Raw genomic sequence first — 22,422 nt, forward strand, 5'->3', positions numbered from 1 at the left:
CAGGTAAAAACCCCCGTGTCGTGTCCGTCACCAGCCTCATCCTCTCCACGGAAGCTGTCGAGAGCCCAATTAACACACCTACCCCCAGAGAAGCAGGAGTGCTGCTGGGCTGAGGGAAACAATTGAGCACGCACCGAAAGGCTTTGCCAAATGGACTTAATTCAACGCTTACGCCTTAAAGCTGAGCACAGGCTTTACTGAACGGGGACGGGCAAGCTGGAGCAGTTTGGGGACTGCTGACCTGTCACCCAACATCAGCATCCTCAAAAGAAACAGCTCTTGGCACAAACAACTCTTTCTTTCAGGCGAAAAAAAAGAAAAAAAGCAAAGAAAACCAAGGAGAGGCTGGTGCTTTTCTGCTCTGGTAGGTCGCTGGTGGTTCCTGAGGGAGGAAGCCGCAGCCTCCCCTCCCCGTCCCTCCCCTCCGTGGGGCAGGGGAGATCTGCCCCGGGGATGAACAGGGGAGGGAAATTGGGGCAGCCAGCAGGCCAGTTCTTTCTGGTGTGGAAAAACATCCCCCAGCAAACATCCTGCGCCCGTGGGAGAAGGGCATCGCTCCAGCATCGCGTAGCCCCAGCAACCCAGCGAGTGGCTGCAGCTTTTTTTAAGCCCTCAGAAGGGACCACAAATGTGAGTGCTGCAACCTGCGGCGAGTGGCTTTGCCCCCAGCAAAGCGCACACAAACTGCCCAGCATTTATGCAGGACCTGTACTGGTGTTCTCCACATTTAAAGATGGCCCGCTCCCTCACGGCAGATGCTTTATTGAGGGCAGATGTAAATTTGTGGACCAGCTTCCTCTTCTCTATTTACAAATCTCTATTTCTGTTCCCTGCTCTTGAAATGCTCTCTGAATAAAGCCAAAGGTGCCACCGGGGTGTTTAAGACATGCTGCCTCGGCACATCCCGACAGGTTTTTGCCCGTGCGGCTGGAAGCCCTTTTATAGCTGTGGGCGAGAAGGCACCGACTGCGCCAGCACCACGCAGAGGTTCCCGGGGAGGCGATGCCGGAGTCCCCACGCGGGACGGAGGGTCGCAGAAACTGGGTGGGTGGCACTGACCGTTCGACAGACGGATGGAGGATGGGCTGGGACCCCGGCAGCCGGACGGGCTCTGCGGACACAGGCGCTGGGCAGCTCCTCCACAGCCGGAAAGCCACAGGGCTTCCCTCCGCAAGTCGTCTTCTCTCGAATCCAATGGCTCGGTCCAAAACTTCCAGGTTTACTTTCATGGGCTTTCCATCAGATCTTCAACACTTCACATATCCAAATGAGAAAGAGATAAGTGCCTGCCTTTCCATCAGCGCAGCGAAGCTGGCTATTACAGCCCCTCTGAACCCCACACCCCTCTTCTCCTCACCCTCACCAAAATCAGAGGGAAACGCGTAATGCCAAAATCGTGTGCAGCGCTAACGACGGGATAATTAAACACTGCAGATTGTTATCAGTCACAAGAAGCAAAATTGCAAAGCATATCATGTGTATTTGTCACGTGGTGAAGCCAGCTGTGGAAGGTTTTTCTAGGGGTTTTGAAACAATTCCAGCTCTTTCTCTTTTTTTTTTTTCCCCCAGGGTAGTAACATTTTTCTCTCACAAGCAAGTTACTTGTTAAAGTACGCATAAAGACATGTCACTGCAAGCTATGCACTTGTGTTTTGTGTTCACTTCCCCCCCTCGAAAAGTTTTGTCACAACTAAAGAACGAAAAGGAAGCGGCTAGAAATCTGTAATGGTTCCATTTATTAATATGTATATCACAAATACTCACAATATCAATGCATTCTCGTTGGCATGCTAGACAGAGGCATCATTAAAAAAGTCCTATTTTTTTTAAAAAGGTTTTAAACTTTTGCTTTCCCCCAAAAATATTTCATATGCCTGTTCTTTTTGTGTGGTTTTTTTTGTGTGTGTGTGTGTGTGTTTTTATTTCAATTTGATTCAACAACGTATTTCGTGGCTGCAACCTCAATGCAAAAAGAAAGAAAAAGAAAGAACAGGAAAAAAGTATGAAGGCCGCAGTACAGCACAGTTCAATTAGTTCATAACTACCTAATAAAAATAAAGGAAGCAAAATTCCTGCCTTCACAGTAAGCAACAACACAGCTTAATAACAATATTACATAGGGTCAGGTTCAGAGGCAAAATGCACTAGACAAAGCCTACGGGGATACGCACTAGGGATACAACACTGAGTAAGAATCAAAGATGTAGAAGAACATCAGGAATAACGGTTCCCTTCAAGCACAACATTTTAACATCATTTTCAAGTATCTTTATGTTATGTTACTGATTCCTTTGTTTTTTGGGGAAGGGGGGCAGGCGCAGGGAAGGGGGAAAGGATGAAAACCTTAGTAAAGCAATAAACAAAACAAGAAATTAAGATAAAACCAAAAGAATATATATTTCATATACCGGTTTATATGAACGTGTGCAACACTTATTAACCATGGTGAAAGGCTAATTATGCCCTCCAGTCACTACATGCACAGCCCGATCAATGCTGTTAATGAATTACCTTTGTTAACTTACGATGCAACTACTGTGTGACCAAGAACATACATATGGTGCTGTCCTACGCCGAGCCGCGGGGATGGGGTCCAGGTCCGGAGGCCGAGGGGGTCTCGGCCGCTCTCGGTGGCACCGCGGTACTGCACAGAACAAAAAAAAATGAGAGAGATGGGGAGGGGGGGTGCGATAGTGCGCGCGCACGTGCTTGCTTCTGGGGGTGTGGGTGTGCGTGCGTGCGTGCGAGAGACAGTGTGTGCTAGAACATTCATTTCAGTCTTTCTCCGATTCTGCAGCTCCTGATCTTCAGACAGGCTCTGGGCTTCACACTTCTGAAAGACTAGAGAGCAGGGGGGATGAAAAAAAAGAAAAGTGGGTTGCTTTGCTTGCCAACAGCCTTCACAGCAGGTATTTTGCCCTCTCTTTTCAAGAAGAAAACTGAAATGGCAAAACATTACCAGGGCATGGGGTGATAGGACAAGGGGCAATGGCTTTAAACTGGAAGATGGAAGATTCAGATGAGATATGAGGAAGAAATTCTTCCCAGTGAGGGTGGCGAGGCCCTGGCAGAGGTTGCCCAGAGAAGCTGTGGCTGCCCCATCCCTGGGAGTGTTCAAGGCCAGGTTGGATGGGGCTGTGAGCAACCTGGTCTGGTGGGAGGTGTCCCTGCCCAGGGCAGGGGGGTTGGAACAAGGGGAGCTTTAAGGTCCCTTCCAACCAAACCATTCTGTGATTGAACATTACATTTCTCCTTTTTTTTCCCACCAGACAGGATATTGGGATGAAAATCCCAAAGCAAAGCATCCCATGAGAAGACTTAATTCTTGATGAACATGCTGAGCATCCAAAATTTGCCCAGTATCTTCAGCAGAAGCAGCACAGCCACGACAATATACTGGGGCATATATAGCATACCGCACAGACGGCGGGGAAAGCTCACCTTGTTACACCATCTCGTACTGGTTAGCAGTAATAAACCGGGACAGACAGCATGCCAGCAGCATCCCAATCAACTGTTCCAGATAAGAATAAAAGTAGAATAGAATTTAAGTTAAATTAAATGAATGCAGAGCAAAGGAGAGGCCATGGCAAGCAAAGATTTCATGTTCTGGAGTTACTACGCACAACATATTTATGCCCTATTTTAAGGACCGCTCTAACCAGAAAAACAGCATTAAGATCTCCCATCTTTCTTTGTTGGCTCTTCCTCTTGATTTTTATCAGAGCATATTTACTCGATAGGCAGCATTGCCTGGCCAAGTCAGAGGTGGATGGGTAACCTGGCAGGGGTACCACCACACTACCGGCTGCGTTTCACCCGCAAACTCCACCCGGGTCCCTCACCACCACCCACCACCGCCGAGAGCTGTTGAACCCCTTAATTTTGTTAACGGTGTGCTGGGAAAAAAAGCTTCCTAATGCCCCAGAGTGGTTATGCTTTCTTTGCAAATGATGCAGCACTGGAGGAATGAGCGTTATAAATCTGGAAATGAAAAAAAAAAAAGTGTCTTTCACTATTCCCTTGGCTGTCACTCAGATTATTGAAAACAGATCCCTGGCTCCCACCCGTCAATAAGCACTCAGTCATTTCAACGTTTTGCCTATTGCAGTTTGTTAGTGTTTCCTGCATATGCCAACAGCGTTAATATACTATAAATAATTCAGCCTCGCTTTTCTCATTTGGCCTGGTCGATTAATGAACTCTTGAGCATATTCAGATTGTTACAGCTCATCCCTGGCTACGGGGGTGAGGCCAGCGGGCCGTCCCTGCAGACAGACCGCCCTTCCCTGGACCTGGCTCCAAGCAAGGGCTTGCCCGTGCCCACGGGCATCACCCCTGCCCGTCCCCTTCCCCTGCGGGCAGGGGGCATCGCCAGGCAGCCGTGCTTCGGGGGGGGATGACAACCCTTCGGCAGCAGCCGAGCTCCCACAGAGCACGCGGAGATAACGCCTGGCTGGCTGCTGGTCCAGATCAGCTCCTTCTATTTCACCCTTGGAATTGCGTGTCCTTTCCTCTAGACGTCAGTGCTCCCTGTTAACACGATCATCATCAAAATATACACCTTCTCTACCAGCCAATTGCTTGATTTGGGTTGGCATCAGCCCCGAGCAAGACCAAGCCAGGGTACCTCAAATCCGGATAAACTGTTTTCTGCCTTTAAGATGTCATATTCCTGGTCAGGCCACGCTTCATTTGCCAGAAATTTTCTCCCTCTCCTGTTACAGTGTCCACCAGAACTGTTCTGGGCATCTCAAAAGAGAACAGATTCACCTTTAAAAGTAGGCTGAACCCTGACACGCCCCCCCTGATTTTGGCACCAAATACCAAGGATGTCACTGCCTTGGTTATAACCAGACGTGGGGCACAGATAACACCCCCTGACCGACCTCCAACAAAAGCCTAAGCTACCAGGGTTCAGGGCCTGGACTTTCAGTCACCAAAAGAGATGTGGATGCTGAAAACCCTCCTCAGTTTTGAAAATCTCACGATGCTAAGACGACATTTTAACCACCTTGTTGCCTTTTCTACTAAACTTCTCTAGACGGGTGCTCAAGCAGGAAACTTATTTGGTAGTTGGAGAGCTCACGCACTCACCCAGGAGTCCACGGACCGGCGACGATGAGGATCCCAGCATTGTCTGGCTGGGTTTTGGATTTCCACGCTTAAATCATCCTCCAGTCACCGGGAGGATGATTTTATCAATTTGGCAGTTTGGAAAATGTTGCTGAAAACGCACCACATTCTGCGGGTTTACTGGAGAGGCTCCCACTGCCGACCTGTGCGATGTTCCTTTAGCTCTGTTCCATTTTGGAGAAGGAGATTTCCATTCTGGAGACTGGTTATGCATTTCTCCATCCTTTGACACAGGCAGAACAGAGGAATTGCCTCTGGGTGGCCCTGTCCCACCTGCTTCGCTATGGCTTTTCTGTGTTGGTGGCAACTTTCCGTCTTTCCTCACTTTCCTCAGCTGGTCTCAGAAGTTACTTACTTCTGAGTAGAATGCCTTACTGCATTTTTCATTAAGATGAACTTCACAGTGTATTTCATCCTATTTATTTTCACTGAGCAAATTCTGCCCCAGACTCAAATCAGTTCCTCCCTCATCCTACAATGGCCAACAACATACGTACATTCAAGTTGACTTTTTTTTTTTTAAAATGCCTGTGCCATGAGGTATCTATTATTTCCCATCACAAGCACCCAAATTACAGCCGTGGTTGTTCTTGAATACAATCTGTTGCTTGTATCAGGTTTACAAGGGGAAAGATGCTGCAACCTGTACAAAATGGAAGCCCTGGTCTTCTCTTTCCCCCTTGAGCTGTAGCAGAGCTCCTCAGCTACCTTTAATTAGGGATTCCTCTGTCTCACACAAGCTGTAACTCCAATAATCAGCGTGTCTAAGCTTTGTAGCATTTGCAGGCGTGTGGCAATGTTTTGATTTACTGAAGTCACTTGTAAGATGAATGACAGGTTACACATGAATGCATCTTTCTGATCTTTGGCCCACTTAGTAATTCTTGGCTCTGACCATATGCTGGTTTATGCATTTAGGTGGTTATAGCACCATAATATTAAGCTTCTATATTTCAAAAATAATGGCATGCATATCGAGCCATTGCATACACACTTTTTACAGCATTTCTAGCTATTACCAGGACATAGCAGAGCTATAATAAACATCTTAGAAGTACTTTGAACACATACAAACCCACATATTTTCCAAGGTGTGTAGACTTCCACATTTAACCACAAGAGCACTGTCCCTCCTGTAGCCAAGACGAGGCGATACCGTATTAAGTTGCTGAATTTTCCTCACGGTGCTCTTTCATTACAGTCGTAACTATAGTCCTCTGCATTTAAATCAGGTGAGAGGCTCCCACAGCCTGCGAACCACAAATGAGCGCTCTCCACCCCGCCTCGCTCTCTGCATTTGCTTCATCACTTCCAACCTCTGCCCTTCAGAGGGGAGGAAGCCCCTTATCCTGTTGTGCAGCAGGTCCCCCCAGCTGCTCTGAAAACCCAGAGGAATCGGCATAAAAGGATTCCTGCAAAGAAACTAGCTGCTAGAAGCTGCATTCGTTTCCCATCACTCCCATTGTCTCTCAAATGCCCCATCTCTAGTTTTATCGATTTATTAATTTTTTAAATTTTATTTTATAGTCCCAGTTTTTTGAGTGCTAAGATGCCAGACTTGGTTCTGCACTTGTATTCTCTCTCACTTTTTCCCTTTCTTCCCTTTTTTCTAAGATTATCTTGGTCTATTATATGGAAAACTGAGAGTTTGCCTTGGAATCTCTGGTCTTGCCGCAGGAAGCTTGAAAATGCTGACAACTTCTTTGGTTTAGAGCACTGGGAAGCCGACATCCCTCAGGTGCATCTCCTATACTCCCATCCTGTTGGCCAAAGCTCATTCCAGAGAGCAGAATAAAGTGCATCAGTTCTTCCTCTCTCCGTGGTTTCTAGGAGTCATCTCGGGCATATCTCAGTTCTGACCACTGCCATCCATCCACAGCAACTTCCTAGCACCCACACCTCCTATCATACACATGATGACTGGCTTTTTAATATAGTTATTTCGCAGGATTTAACATTGACTGGAAGCTGTCCTGCATGACATGTTTATTACATCTTATTCTAGAGAAAAGAAACTGAAGTGCAATTTGAATTTCCATTTTCTTTTAGATCTTGGTATCTTCACCATTTCTCATTCTTTGAGAGAATTTCTATAAATAGAAATGTGTTGAACTAACTTGGAATTCATCAGCAGATTAGACAAGCTAAAACTTTTTTTATCCATTGGGAGTAATTGTTTAGCTCTGTGATTTACCTTGCCATATTCTCAAAATGCAAATTTCCAGGCATCCAAATTCCCTGGCTCTTGGATAGCGAGAGAGGCAATTTTAGAAGACAGAGAATTTTCTATGTCCCACGTCGCTCACCTGAGTCAGCCTCCAGTGCCGTGGTACGCCTCTGGCACAGGTCCTATCTCCATACCAAATCCACAGTGATTAGTCCTTAGAAGCAACCCAGTCTGATATTAGATTTCAAGTCACAGACTGGATTTGGATATGGATCCCACTCCCTAACCCTGGTGCAAGGGGTGACAGAGGTGTAACCCTGTGCTAGGGCCAAGTCTCAGCCACCCCATACTCAGACAGGAGTTGCAGCAGACAAGGTGGATGATGGCTGCACCAGAACTGCGCCTGCAGTCAGCTCACGTTAACGCTGGCAGGCAAGAGGGCAGGTGGATGATGCACTGTAGGGAGGGACGGTAGCCGCATGAGAACGTATCTTCAAACAATGGGAATCGTGCATGCTCAACAACTGGTTTTGAGCACGTGGAGAGCACCTGACTTCCAGTCCTTCAGTACAAAGGGAATAATTTGGCCTTAACGCTGCACTGAGAGTCCCCTACTCAGGGACTTTACTGCAACCACAATTTATAAATCCCTTCAGACTCTGCCTCTTGCATCCTTTAAGCCAACGCCTGCACCGTAGTCTTATCTAGGCAAAACTCTTCATCATCTATGCTGCTTGCATAATTTTATTCTCTATTGGGCACAACACAGTGATCATTTTGCTGCTCTGAAGAGCACCTGCTAAACTGAAATTATTCCAGCTGGAAGTCAACATCAGCATCTGAGTCCAAAAACAATCAAATTGTATTTTATTGTTATTATTTCAAACCCGAGGAGCAGTGCAGACAATGTCAGCAACACAGCAGTTTTTTTAAAAACTCTGACTCTGATTGGGAGGTCTGCGCCAGGCCTGTAAGATGTGCAATGCCATTACATCAACTTTCCCGATTTCTGGGAATCAGCACATTCCCCATGCTAGTCAACACCTAACAAATCATGTGAAGGAAAGGCCCTTGAGCATGCTTTACTGCAGAAGAGCAACATGATCTAATTTGTCTTTTATTTAGATTAAACCTATTCTCAGTAGGAACAGCGAAACCTCGCCTACAGCTGGAGCACTGCCTGGCATTACTGCCAGCCACGGCTAACCTGAAATCGATTTACAAACACTGTCCCTAATTGGGTCCAGCAAAACAGATCGGGCAGTAAATTATAACCGGCCACCTTCTATTCCTCGCACCCCAAGACAGTTGCATTTTTCTCCCCTGCATCCCCTCTCTTCTCCTTTTTACACATTTGCAAGCACCCCAAGCAGCTGGGTATCTGCTCGCAGTGCCAGAGCCTTGTACTTACGCCGGGGAGGGATGTCCCCAGCTGGGAGCAGGGCCCACACTGCCATCGGGCAGCACCAGCTGCCAACGCCACAGCAAAAACCACACTTTGGTTTTCACTTGGATTCACAGCGGCCAAGTGCCTTCCCCCTCGTGCTGCCTGCAGGCTGTCACCTTCATCTCGCCTTGCGACAAAGGGCTCTCGCTGTAGGGGCCACACTCTGCCGGTATGGAGCTCACCAACAACCGATCACCTGGAGTAAACATCCAGACACGTGCCAAAATACTAACGATTCCAGCTACACTCTTCTTACAGTCTCTCTCCCAGCTGCCAACAACTTTCAGGCAAGGCAAGATGACCCTTTGCCTATCGTACGTACGATACACCGATTAAAGGCTTTCAGGTAGCACTGGTCCTGACTGAGGCATTTGCCCCAGCAGCATATGAATTGTAAAATTCTACTCATCTCATTTTTTCTTTTGGAAAGTTTTAAATGAGGCATTTTAAAAGATGCTTTGTAGCCTTCTGGCTCTCTAGAAACCACACTGAAATAAGAGCTCAGACTCCTATAGCAGTAATCAAGTCATAAACAAGGTCGGAGAAGAATATCAAGACAACCATGACCATTCAACAAGAACTAGAATAGCCTATTAAAAAAAACCCCAAACCACAAAAGTCCCCCTGCTCCACGCACCAACAGCTCCAGACTGGTGGTTTCACTGTTTCTGGATCCCAAAGACCTGACACCCACGCACACGCTGTGGGTGGCTGGCAGAATGACGAACTAACATTTACGCCCACATGAAATAGGCTGACAGGCCAAATCATGGGCTTCTCACGTCTAACACCTCGGCTACAAGGCATCAGATGTGCCCAAGGCAGGGCAGTCGGCTGGTCTGAGCCCAAGTAGTGTTGGGGCTCCCTCAGGTTATGCGTATGTTGACCGAGAGGATGTGGTGGCCATTCTTCACGCAGCTTGGGGACAGTTATTCTGAAGAACCTGGAGGCCACTGTAACTGCTGAGCAAATGAAACCTCAGAGAGACGTAACTAAAACACATTGCAGCCGGGCATGGGGCAGCAGGGGCAAGAGGGCAACCACAGCCCTCCCATTAATTCACTTGCCCATCACCAGTAACGGCACTGGCAAATCACTTCTTTCCAGTGCAGCACAGTGTAAACCTACAGCTTGGTAACTGAATTCATGAGTCTTAAGAAGACGACAAATCATTTTTCCTAGCACCTCATTTTTTCCAGCCACTGGATAAACATAAGTCCTTCAACAGATACATTCATATTTTCAGTGTTGCCTCAGGACCCACATTTTTAATAATGTGTGAATGAAGCAAATGAAAGTTGCATGATAGTTTTTGAATACGACATTTGCAGTTGTAGTATGAGCTCTTCGCAGAAAGACGGCAGATTGCCTCTCAGGTAGAAGTGGCTCAGGCATCATACACATCCCTGTGCCTTTTGCTGAACCATTCTGCAAACACTTTTGCATTGCTCGTGTTTCCCTCTCTCTCATTTTTGTGTGTTTCCAGGAGGGTCTCTGCCATCCCACACGAAGTGACTAGTATAAAGGAGCATCTTGTTGAAAGATGCAGGTGTTTTACTGCCCCTTCTGGATCAGAAGATTCTGACCAGACCTAGTTTCCCCAACTCCTGCCTAGGTAAAGGCAGTTTGAATATCAGGGAGTAGCAAACACCTTCTTAGCTCTCCTCTTGTCCCTCCCCTGCCAAACTCCTTTTGGTGCAGGCAAGGAGTTGGTTTAATAATCTGATTTTGGCAGATCTCTGCTCAGTGATCAGTGCTAAAAGAAAAAAAAAAAAAAAAAGTCGGTCACCAAAACCAGGTGTCCCCTCCAGGTCCAGGATGGGGAGGCCTGAAGGTACACTCATATGAATTCTAGACTCCTTTAAGAAAAAATAAGAGTGCTGAGAAGATAGAAGCCTATCCAAACAATGGATAAGCTATTTATCTTCTTAGCTGTTTATGCTCCATTTAAGCCAATGTTTTATTGGGTTAACCTTTATTTGACCCAGTGGAGGGACAAGTGGTTTTCCTTGAGCTAGTCATTAGCTCAACCGTAACTGATATTCCCAAGGAGAAACTTCATTTAAGTTGAAAAAAAGAAAATCAATGAACAGCTGACCTCAGGACTAATGAGCATGCTAAGTTCAGTCCCTTTCCATAATCCTTCCTTCCTTGAAGTCTGGGTAAAGAAAAAGAGAGAGGGGGAAAAAGGGGGATAGGGAAACATTTATGCACTTACCTGTGAGAATGCAATCCCAAAAGCCACTCCAGCTATGATTCCCATATTTGTCTCCATAAAACTGGTCACCAAGTCATAACAGCCCTGGAAAACAAACATAATCATTCTTTGTATCGACCTTCCCTGCCACAAATGCATACATACAAATTTCTCATTTATAAATGGACTTGGGTTAGACAATATTTTTGCTGTAATTTCCAACAATGTCACTTTTTTATTTAATAGCAATTCTGAGTGAATGATGGAAAGCGGTGGCAAAACCAGTTCTTTTTAGAAACCAATGTATTTCAGTACTTTTAAAAGCTAAATGTGATGTTGCACTCATTTTTATAGGTTTTTTTAAAGAAAGTCAGTTCACATTGTTTTAAAAAACATTAATATAGCTTTGACCTGAAACTAAACCGTAACAATATAAAGTAATGTTGTAATACAATACAGGTGTCAAAAATGAATAAATGATGCTGATTTCCTAGCACTCCAGATATTTAATACAAGCATGCTTCAGGCGTCCAGTGAGGCAGTCTGCTTGCCTTCGCCTGTCAAAGGACACCAGGCAGTGTACTGAGCAGTATATAACTTTAAACCACAGAACAAAGTGTTCAAGAGGTTTGTATGAATTATCGCCAAGTTTCCTCCCTTACCTACTCTACCCCTCAAAGAAGCATTTAAAATTAGCTTTCCTGGTTGTGGTGCCTAAAGGAATCTAAAAAATTGACACAATACTTGAAGAAAAAAAAGAAAGATGATATCTATTTTTTCTTTCGTTAGTAACCCACCTGCCCACACAATTCAAAACCACCTCTCAGCCCCTTTTGCCACGCTTCCTCAAATGACCAACACCACTCTCAGCTTAAGGCCAGTCCCAAGGTATTTTATTTACTGTTGAACTTTATCCACTTTATCAGAAGTTGGAAAAAAAAAGAAGTAACAGTGAGTTCCCTTTCCTAGTTTGGACTCCCGTCCCATAAGAGAGAAGTGTCTCCACATTCCCCCTCCATCCACACGCCCCTCACTTCTGCAGACACTGTGGGAACCCTTCACAGGACCTCAGAGCATTGTACGATTGTAAAACATAACAGCTAGAAGGGAAGGACAATGTCCTTTGGTAGAGACAGGCCATTCGTGAACTGAATTGTATCACTTCTTTAACCTCTTTTATAATATCAGAAGACATTTTATTTAACCGTGAGAGTAATGAAGTGGTAAACCTAATAGTAGCTGAGGAGCAGCCCAGCTCTAATTCATTTCAGAAATAATGTTTACGTGTACACGTTAATCCTTAATTACATCTCAAAACAGCGTACAGTATGTCAGATTCAAGCTTGCTTATTTAACACATCAAGCAACTATAGTTGTGTGTGTCTTGCATGTTATGAAATGAGATTAGATTTCTCAAGCAGTACTTTCATTCTGTCTGACAGGGCTTAATGTTCTCCCAGCTCTTCTGAAATCTGTTCAACAGCCTTCAAGAGATGCAACATCTAACAGCAGTGGTAATTCGAGGGAGACAGAAGATCTCGTTAAAAAAAACATGCAAGGGAGAGAGTTTTGATCGCTCTGCTCATTTGAAGACACTGTTTTCCCAAATCGCAATAATCTGTTTCCTTGCATAAATACCGCTTAATTGCTCAGTCCTTACTGTGCACGGAGTGAGAGCAAGAGTTGCACAGCCAGTACAGAAGTAGGTGAAGCACTGTTTGTGCACATCTGAGTGCTGATTCGGAGGACAGAAGTGACAGTTTAGCAAGAATCCGATCACTGTTAACTCCACGCATCTGTTCCTTTATTAAGATTTTAGAGAGAAGGAGTGCTTGAAGTTTGTTGGTAATGAACTCTGAAGATTAAAAGCACTATATGAACATTAATTAGCTAATGACAGCTCTTAAAGTTAGGTATTAGACCCGTCTGAGATGAAGAAACAGACAGAGAGACTAAATGATTTACCCAAGGTCACTAAGCAAGTTAGTGGCAGAATTGGCAAAGAAAATCCAGGAATGTTGTGTTTTAGTCCTGCAATTGGATCACTAGTTTAATCATCTTTGGATAATTCATCACTAGTCCTCATAAACTGCTAGCAATTTGATCAGCTCACAGAGAACTTTTCTTACTAACAATTTTGCAAGATCCACCAAAAAGATGTATTCCAAATATACTTATCCACAGGAATGGTAACAAGGGTCTTCCACCACACAGACAATACGTATTTTCCTTTTTCTCCAACACACAGAGAGCAAAGTGCCTATTTCCAAGACGAGCAAGGGGCTTGGGTCAGAGGCAATGACGTTTGCTTCCTATCTGAAGTGAAAGCACAGGGCCACACAACATTTTCTCCTGCTTGCTTTTTATTCCCATGCCCCTTTCAGAAACATCCCATCTTGCTCAAACGTTCAAGACAACTCCAAGATCTCACAACTGCTAAACAGAAATCTTTACAACCTTTGATTACAAATGGCTATGTCAGAAAATGGGACAAAATGTCACAGGACGTCCAAACTTCCCCTAGGTAATTAAAACAAGTAATTAAGTCAACTGCTTCCTGAGGAATCAGCAGTCCTTTTGGGTCAGGTGGCTCATGCATTTGACAGGAGACCAAGGCGGAAGCATGGCTGGAAGTGAGTTACTACTCCTGGACGAGCACAAGCTCATTCATCCCTCCGTTGCTTCCTACAATTTACCAGGCATCCTTTGCCAAGGGGAACTTGCAAGGGGACGGGGATTTCTCCGTGCCTGCAGAGCATGCAGAGCAAGCCTGGCACGTTGAGGAAACACCAGATCGGTGCTGGGACTGTAAATGGCTCAGTTATGCAGCCAGGATAGGTTCAGAGCGCATGGCCATCCTGAATGGAAAAGGTGGGACCTGCTGGTAGAGTACCAGTCACACCAGTAAGCTTTCCTGCTGGGAAGATGGGCATAAGCAGGGGCTCAGGATGGGCTGCCCGGGAGGCACTGTGCCTGCAGCAGGTGCTGGCCATACCACATATCCCCTGGATCCCCCCTCCTGCCTCCCACCTTCTTTCCACTTCTACAAAACCAGAGAGCTACAGAAGTGCAGCTGAATGGAGCAGCTCATCCCTTACACTCAGGCAACCCAGCAAGATCACTTTGCTGGTGGTGACTGGGAGTTTCTTAACAGATGGGCGTCACTAATGTTCCACATATGTCTGCAACAAACTATTGCAGAAAAGAAAGGCTTAGTGGAAAATAATCCTCTAGTGTCTTTTTTTTTAAATATATGCTAGAAAATGCTGTCCACTTGACTGGTTCTCAAAGACAGACGTTTCAGGCTGTGCTCAGCCACCACTCCTGATTCACCGGTGACTGGGGCAAAAAAGACAGAGTGGCATTTCCACATTTCCCCTGTTATCTACTTAGGACTTTTATTTATTTATTCAAATTCAACTCTGAAAACAAAAACAGAAAAGAAAATAATCCTTAAGTTTGACTAAGCTATGCTGCAACTTGGCATGGTGATTCGGCCACAATATCATTCCTTTTACCAACAAACTGTCTGGTGTCTCTCTTGCAAATCTCAAGTGAGGAAGAACAAATTGATGATGCACTAGCACTTAAAGCAATAACTTGAGTTGTATTCCTGCAGTGCAGTGTCTGCTATATATCCTGCATTATTTTCACTTTATTCCTCCCTTTCTTTGTGTTTTCTGTGTTTTTATTCTCCAATTATTCCTTTCCTTCCTGTTTTCCCAACTTGTTTCCCCAACCCTATTCTGTTTTCCCGACCTGCTCCTTCAGGTGACCCCAGGGGAGGGATCACTTTCGTGTGCTATGCTCGCAGCAGCACACATTCAAAGATTTTAAGAGTCACTGTAAATGTACCAGCCAACCATAACACTGGTTGTCAACTACCCATGTTTTCCCCATGTTTTCTCATTTTGGGATGAGTTAGGCTCCAGCGCTGAAATTACTGTTTGAACACACGCAAGAGTAAAAGCTGTCCTTCCCTTCACCTAGCTACATCTTTGTCCTCAACAAAGCCCCACAGCATTGAGCAGGAGCAAGCAGAGGAGCAGAGAAGTGCTGATCAACCTAACCCTCAAGGGCAGTCAAGTGGCATGTGCCACTCATGGCCCCGTGCCTGGCCGGCATTGCCTCTGCGTGCCATGCCGTGCCTCAACCTCTGCTGTGAGGAAGGGGAACAAATCCCCTCCTCATCAGAAATGTCGCTGCACGTGGTCATTTGAGAAAGGCCAGCTTGAAGAATTTGAAAGCAAATGGGCGGCAAAGCGCATCCTTACCATCACTCCAGCCCAACACGCACATTATCAACCCACCATTTGAAACGAAATGCAATTGTAAACGCCATACGCTCCACTGGTGTACTGGGTGGTTTCATAACAACTGCCTCTGGCACAACGTTACTGGTACCTTCTGGTTTACTTTAGTGGCAGCCACGGTCATGTTGCGCAGATCCTGAGTATTACAGTCACTGGAGTTCATGCAACAGCTTGTAGGGATGCCGTGTTTGAAGAAGTAAGGGCTGGTGCTCCAGTTGGTGTAGCTCTGAATGCCGCAGCAGCTCAGCTATGAGGAATAAGGGTCAGATTTAAAACCAACAAACAAACCAGAATTAAAACCAGTACAGAATCATCACTGCCCACTTAAGTGCATGATCAAAATAAAGACAACTTGTCTCTGGTTTTAAAAAGTAGATACCACCCCCTGCCCCATTTCTGACAAAAAATGAGACATCAGGAATGGCATTTACAGAAGATGGGAGCAGACGACCTACTAAAAAAAAGGTATTTTATGAGCAGAGCTATTACTTTTAACATTTGACAAAGGTCCAGCCGTAAAGCCATCTTTTTTAGTTGAAAGTCGGTTGGGTTTTTTTTAGTTTGCTTGTTTCCTTTGCTTATTTATTTATTCAATTAAAGATGGTCCTGGAAATTCAAGACAGAGCCTCACAATGCGGTCAGAAAAATGGCTTTAAAAACCCCAAAGAATTACACAGAATTACATGTAACACATCCAGGGCCAAACTAGTACAAATCGCTAAGGTGAAGCAAGCCTCTCTAACTCACCAGAATAATTTCTAGGAAAATTCACTGAGCCATGAATAGAAGGAGACCATATGTTCATAGAGTGCGACTATGAAATCAGCTAAAAAACCCTAATCTGGGAAGGATGCTCTGCTCTAGATGCTAAGCTAGAAGACAGTCACTCAATGATACGGAGTATGTGCTGAATTTTCTGCATGAAAAAGGCTTATAAATGCAGTCCCTGTAAAAACAGAGCTACAAATGAAATGAACATTCTGCTACGACAGAAACACTGAACAACTACTCAAAACTACTTAGTTTAGCCAACTCCAAGGAATTAGAAGTTCAAAATACAGGTTAACATTAGGCAAACAGACAATCTGATGGCAGAACATACTCAGTTTAGAGCAGTGCAGTAATCTGCTAACCCAGAGAAGCCAGGTTAGAGGCACAGTTTCAAACACACTGAGGGGTCCAACATAATAGCTGTAATTTCTAAAGAAGGTCTAGAAGTAATCCATAGAATTAGATTAAAATTTCAGCCATTCAGCAAGCTACAATTGTAGGAAAAGCAAATTGGCTCGCGGAACGTATTGTGAGTTGAAGGGATAGCTTCTTGCAATAGTAGAGTTTCCAGTAGAAATTTAAATGTGAATTTTATCACTCTGTGCTATAGTTGGTGAACTTGGTCCCTTGTGGTTGGCATCCCCAACTAGTTTGGCCATTCTGTGGCATTTGCTCATGCCCTGTGCCCTGCTGGAAGAAGGCAAGGCAACCTCCCATTGCCCTGCTACCGCACCCCACGGGTCAGAAAGGCTCTTCCACCCAGCACCTAATCCATCCCTCAGCACGGCCGCTCCCAACAGCTTTCATCGCTGACCTCAGCAGCACATTTGTCCACCCCCTGTTCCTCTGGAGAAAATACACTCCGTTTCTGCCCTTAACTCACTCGATCTCCTTTGCCAGCCTCTCATTGTATTTTTGAAGAGAACTGCTGCAGTTTATCAGTGATACTGGATGCTAGATTATAAAATCCTGTCTCATCCAGCTCAGATTTACAACATTTCATAATCCTAATGACAGATTCCCTTAAGAACAAGGTGTGTTCTTAAGGGATAAAACTGGTCCCTAAACCTAAATCAAGATCTGGGACCAACAACAAGCAAGTGGGACAGGCCCTGTCTTTATTAGATAGCTTGTCCATTAAAACCTAGGCATCTTGGACAAGCGTTATCATTTGAAATACTTTTTCTTTAGATCCGTTTCATCAACCTCTAATTTTGCTTTCAATATGCAGCTTGCAGATTGAGCCATCCACACTTCATGTTCTGTGATCACATCTGAATGTAGGCTTTGTCTCTCTTGATTTATTTTTAATATCTAATTTTAGACTTACACTTTCCTGTACATTATCCACTGCATGGCTCCGCTCATCATTCTTGTTGTAGTTCTGGATTGCTTCAGTATATGTCCTAAGGAAAGTATCCTTGATCTATGAGGGTAAGGAAAAAAACAGCCCACGTGAGCAACAAAAAGCATAACATCTGAAGCAGTTTTCACAGGAAGCAAACGCATTTCCAAACGTAACAAGGCACCCAAACTAGCCCTTCCCACTCATTTTTAAGTGTGTTTTCAGAGCTGGCAGAGCTCCCTCTTAACTGTCAGGAGTCATTCATGCCATTTTTCAAGTGGGTTCTATCAGACAGAGAAAGAAAACTACCCCAGCAAACTGCTACATTTTAAAAAACAGAGAATGACTTAACCTATAAGACAGACATCCTTTGATGCTTTTTCTCCAAACACTTTGTTCCAGTGCTAAGTCTGAAGGAGACTGTATGCTTCTCTCTGCTCATGGATGCCTGGTGGGAGCCAAACCTTGCGCAAACGCCTTGGTGACAGAAGCCAGTGCCATCAAAAGGAGACATGAATGCCCAGCCCTCATCCCCAGCACCAAAGGCGTTTGGGTAAGGAACAAGACGTCTCTCAGCTGGAGAAGGTCAGGCACATCACTGGGAAAGGCACTTTGAGTGGGTGGTAAAGGGGCCGCGTAGCAGATGATCTGGGCAACCCACATGGCTGTGACCTTCAGAAGAGACTGCCTCTCCCCAAAGGGAGGAGCAGCCTGGCACTGAGGCTGCTGTAGGTTAGGCCAGATGAAATGGCAATCCTCAGCAGATGGACAGGTATTTCAGGATCAAATTAAAAACTATCCACCACTCACAAGGGCAGACACCAGCAAAGCCTATAGCAAGGGAAATCTCACATCAAAAGAGGAGACTAGAAAACCAGTTAATACAAAGAGAAGAGACAAGGAGGGTCTCTGGGGTCGTCCTGGTTCAGCACTAATGGCATGTAGGTCCACGGACGTAAAGCCAGAGAGAGACCTGATTACAGCGGATAAAGCAGAAGTGCTACTACAAAGCTAGACCATCATGTTTTTTTAAAGCTTCTTCCTGTCCCAGTTTCCTACCTCACTCTTATTTCTAATCTCTCCTTATTCTCAGGATAGAAACAAAATCCTATCCCACTCCCTCCGCCATCCGAAAAAAGAAAAAGATTTACAAAACATCAAGTCTGGTCTGATGCAGAAGAGCTCCCTACCTTACATAAACAAGCAATTGCCTGGCTGAAGAAGCTATGTTTAAGAAAAGTATTTAATCTATTCTGCAGCCCTCAGCATATGTAAAAGAGTAAAGAAGATCTTACATGATGGACACACAACAAATGACAGCTCCAGAGTAAATTATCAGGCAGCTGAGGCCAAGAGCTTTGGCTAAATCCCTTCATTTGGAATCACATCAGTTTTTAAGAGCTGTACATGTTATTGCTGCACAGCAGCCGCATCGCTGTAGATGCGTATGGAGTCGCCGAGCTCAGCGACCTACACATTCTCCATGCTCCAGAGAACTACTCAGCAGGTCCAGCCCAGGGAGGCACTGCCACATGCAAACTCAGCACATTTCCACCTACCTCGTGGCGAAACACAAACCCTGAAATGCCAGCCACTAGCTCAGCCAGGAACACCAGGGACAAGAACATGGCATACTGAAAAGGAAGGAGGCAAGAGAAGTCAACGTGACAGGCTTTTGTCTCAGCACAGATACTGCTCAGTTATCCCATAAAATTTAACTTTCTGCTCTAGACATCCTTCAAAGATATTAAGAAACATAAAGGTCTTTTGGAGGCAATACATAGGTTATTGCCCGAGTATCTTATATGTGTTTATGCAACTCCCAAATGATACGTCTTGTCTAGTTACTGGCTTTTCTGACATTTCTTGTCCCACATTTCTTAGCGTTCTCATGTAAATTGAAATACACTCACATGCCAGAGGTGGATCCAAGTCACTCAGGTTTTGATCTTGCAGTAAGGAATACAAACAGCCCCTCCACGTTTGCATGGCACTTTGCTAAAGTAAATAGGCTTCTCTGGGTGTTTTGGTTCGCGTTTATCTATCTCACCGCTAGACTGGGATTCGCTGCCTGATCCCTGAAGTTTCTCCAATGAATGAACTGAACCACTGACTTCACTGGAAATATTCTCACGGTAATACTGGACAGATGCCTCAAATGCTTTGCTGAGCCAAAGCCCATGTTTGGCTTTAGGAGCAGCATTTGGATTCAGAGCTAAATAAACCTTGAAAACAGCGCTTTCAGTGTCAGTGTAGACATTCACAAATTATTAAAAATACATCTAAGCAGAAATAAGGAAGGTAAAGAAAAAAATGCAAAGTGGGATGGCAAAATTTGAAGTTGGGGCTTAATCTTCTGGAGGGAAAATTACCTTTTTTCTCCACAAGCTAAATAACAGTTAATTAAAAAAGGAAACACTTTAAATTAAATTCAGTCCTAACAGGATTTAGTGGAAAGAGGGAAATTTATTTTTAATGGAAGGTTGTTGGGGAAGAGAGGACAACAGTGAAAGAACTAGAAAAATCATTCTCTCCAATTAATGCAGCTGTCAAATCACTGCCTGTATCCTGTTCAGGAGAGAATGAAACTTTTGAAATATTTCTTACGTGCACAATGAAAATAAAACCATGTGCTTGGAACAGCACACGTCACTGTTAGTGGCATTCCTTTAAAAAAGCTACATGACTTATGGAGCAACTAGCAGAGCTCGATTTCCTATGGATTTATATCATCATTCACCTTTATCCTTTTTCCATCTGGACTGCCGTAACTCCAACAAGGCTCTACACGTGCCCTCAGAGCACATCACCAGCCAGAGACAGGAGCGGTGCACCTAGGACCGCGTTAGGTATATGCCGACTGCCCATCAGCATATACCTGCTGCCTGAACTGCAGCTGCTACCTCTCCCCTCCTGTCCCATCAACTGAGGAAATTAACTCTCTTACAATGTCCTTTTTTAAAATCCAGTTCAAACTGGAGAAGAATCATTCCATCCCTTTAGAAAATCAGCCCCAAAACATTGTAGCAGGAGATGCATTGTACTGTCAAGCCCTTTTCCATTATCTCAGTGCTTCACGAGTGTTATTTTCACCCTTCAAATCATTACACATGCAGGATTTTGCTCCTCAATATTCCTAGAAACACAGTTTATCATATAGGTTTGCCTAACTTATAGTTATTTTGTATTTTAAGGTAGGCTGGAAAACTCAGAGAAACTTAGAGAGAGAGAGGTTAAACTGGGCTAAGGGACAGCTGCTGTATCTCTACTTAGCCTACCTCGAGCTCATGCTGCTTTTGAGATGAAGACAACCATACCATATAGAGCTTTGTTTTCTGGGGTTGACTTGTATTCTAGTAAATGTTAGGAGAAAAAGAAAGGCTGGTGTGCTTTTAGAGGGTACCAACTATTTTTTCTGTAAATTTCACATCAGAGTATTAAAATGGACCCTTGAAAATATTCTTCAAATGAATTTCACGTTTATGATGCTTTCGACATTTTTAAGATTGTAAATATACCTATCTGGCTCCCAGAAAACCAGAACGAGTGTAGAATTACCCCCAGGGTAATTCATAGCAGCATTCCACCCTTCTCCAAACAACACATGGGCCTGTATGCTGTGCAGTAGCAAAATTCATTCATACTCAATCAACAACTGGTTTTGGTAAAGATTTTTTTCCCCCTTCTCTGTCCAAAAGACACACGTGTTGAACATTAAGATCAATAAAATCTAGCTTATGTGCCTAAAAACCCACGTTAACATCCGCTGAAGCTTGGCAGGGGGGTGGGAGGAATCCCAATACATCAACAAAACCTCTTCCCCTCTTGCTTAAGGCACTTTGGCATTCTTACCAGTTTCAGCATCCATGGGCTGCCACGACAAGTAGCAAAGCAGCCAAAAAGCCCAAAGACAATGATTGTGGTACCCGTTCCGATGAGCACGTAGGGGGCATTGGTGGAGTTCTCAGCAATGAGAGAGATGTACGTGCCAAGGGTGAGCTTGCCCCAGACGCCGACTGCGAGAAGGATAACACCTGTGATCTGCAAAGCAAGAGGAGAAAGATGTCAGGAGCCACCAGGGAAAGCATCCAAATTCAGTACACAGTGATCCTGAAGAGATTCATTCATGCTGTTGTGTTGGCAGAAGGAAGACTCAAGACTTTTATTAGCTCCAGAGGGATGGACAGAGAAAATTAATTTCCAGCATCTGGAGATGTTACGTTAGGACTGCCACTGGAGGACAAACATCTAGGATTAATCATCGCAAAGCTGACGACTGCTGAGGGAGGATGCAGTGTACCACCTGCAGACACAGGCTCTCTGCACACCGAGAGAGTTTTGCCACAAAAACTGCCTGAACCACAAAAACCTGCTGCTTGACGTCCCATCCTTCTGAATGTCAAAGTTTTAGGAACACGAGCATCCCTTGCAGTGCATTACTCTGGTGAGTGAGCCTTCCCCAGGCTACACAGCAAGCGATCACCTTGGCCGCGCAGAAGCTTTCCCCTGTGACACAGGGGGGGAGGACACCCATGGGCCCTGGGAGCACCCACTCTTTTGCCTGAGACACACAAGCAGAGGCTGCCATGCCGCAGGGCAGCGGGGACGTGCAAGCTCCCAGCACCAGCAGGGATGCGGGGAAAGGCTGTGGTGTGTCGTACACCGGCATCGAGCCGTGGGTACAACAGGGACGATGCCGGCACCACCTGCTGATCATCACCCGATGCTGACACACACCTGCTTCAAGACCGTACACACGTAACTCGTTCCCACGGCACGATCCAAGGTGGGACATGAAGGGCCAGTCCTGAATGCCAGCTCTGCAAACGCTCCCTGAATTCCCCCAAAACTCCTCACCAGCTCCTGCAGGCCATTGCCGAGGGGCTGGAGCAGAAGAAATGTCCTGACAGAATTGTTTTGCTCGCTTTCCAAGTTTTCTCTTGCGAATATTTTCATACTGCTGTGAAACCTTGACATTCAACACTATTACACCAGGGTTGCCCAGCAGTTGTTCATGGAGGGGATCCTTGTTCATAGTTATATCGC

The 22,422-nt window shown here is 45.1% G+C and overlaps 1 protein-coding gene across 1 annotated transcript; it reads right to left on the reverse strand.

Moving 5' to 3' along the window:
- Nucleotides 1-1,716: 1,716 nt before the first annotated feature.
- Nucleotides 1,717-22,045, reverse strand: LOC104157709 (tetraspanin-7-like). Its single transcript, XM_009695146.1, has 8 exons — nt 21,860-22,045; nt 21,229-21,435; nt 18,936-19,010; nt 17,362-17,457; nt 15,352-15,507; nt 10,969-11,052; nt 3,442-3,514; nt 1,717-2,841 (listed from the first exon to the last, which is right to left on the reverse strand). The coding sequence occupies exons 1-7, from the start codon at nt 22,043-22,045 to the stop codon at nt 3,446-3,448; spliced, it is 873 nt and encodes a 290-aa protein (XP_009693448.1). The 3' UTR covers nt 1,717-2,841; nt 3,442-3,445.
- Between the last annotated feature and the right edge of the window lie 377 nt (nt 22,046-22,422).

Source organism: Cariama cristata, unplaced genomic scaffold, assembly GCF_000690535.1.
Source record: "Cariama cristata isolate BGI_N322 unplaced genomic scaffold, ASM69053v1 scaffold12662, whole genome shotgun sequence".
NCBI lineage: Eukaryota > Metazoa > Chordata > Aves > Cariamiformes > Cariamidae > Cariama > Cariama cristata.

Bases quoted from the DNA above. Each gene is read 5' to 3' on its own strand.
- LOC104157709 (XM_009695146.1), bottom strand. From the start codon at position 22,045: ATGCCGGTGTACGACACACCACAGCCTTTCCCCGCATCCCTGCTGGTG. The intron at 15,508-17,361 runs GTAAGTCTAAAA...TATTCCTCATAG, and splicing joins TGGATAATGTACAGGAAAGT to CTGAGCTGCTGCGGCATTCA. The intron at 3,515-10,968 runs GTAAGTGCATAA...TATCTGGAACAG, and splicing joins TTGGGATTGCATTCTCACAG to TTGATTGGGATGCTGCTGGC.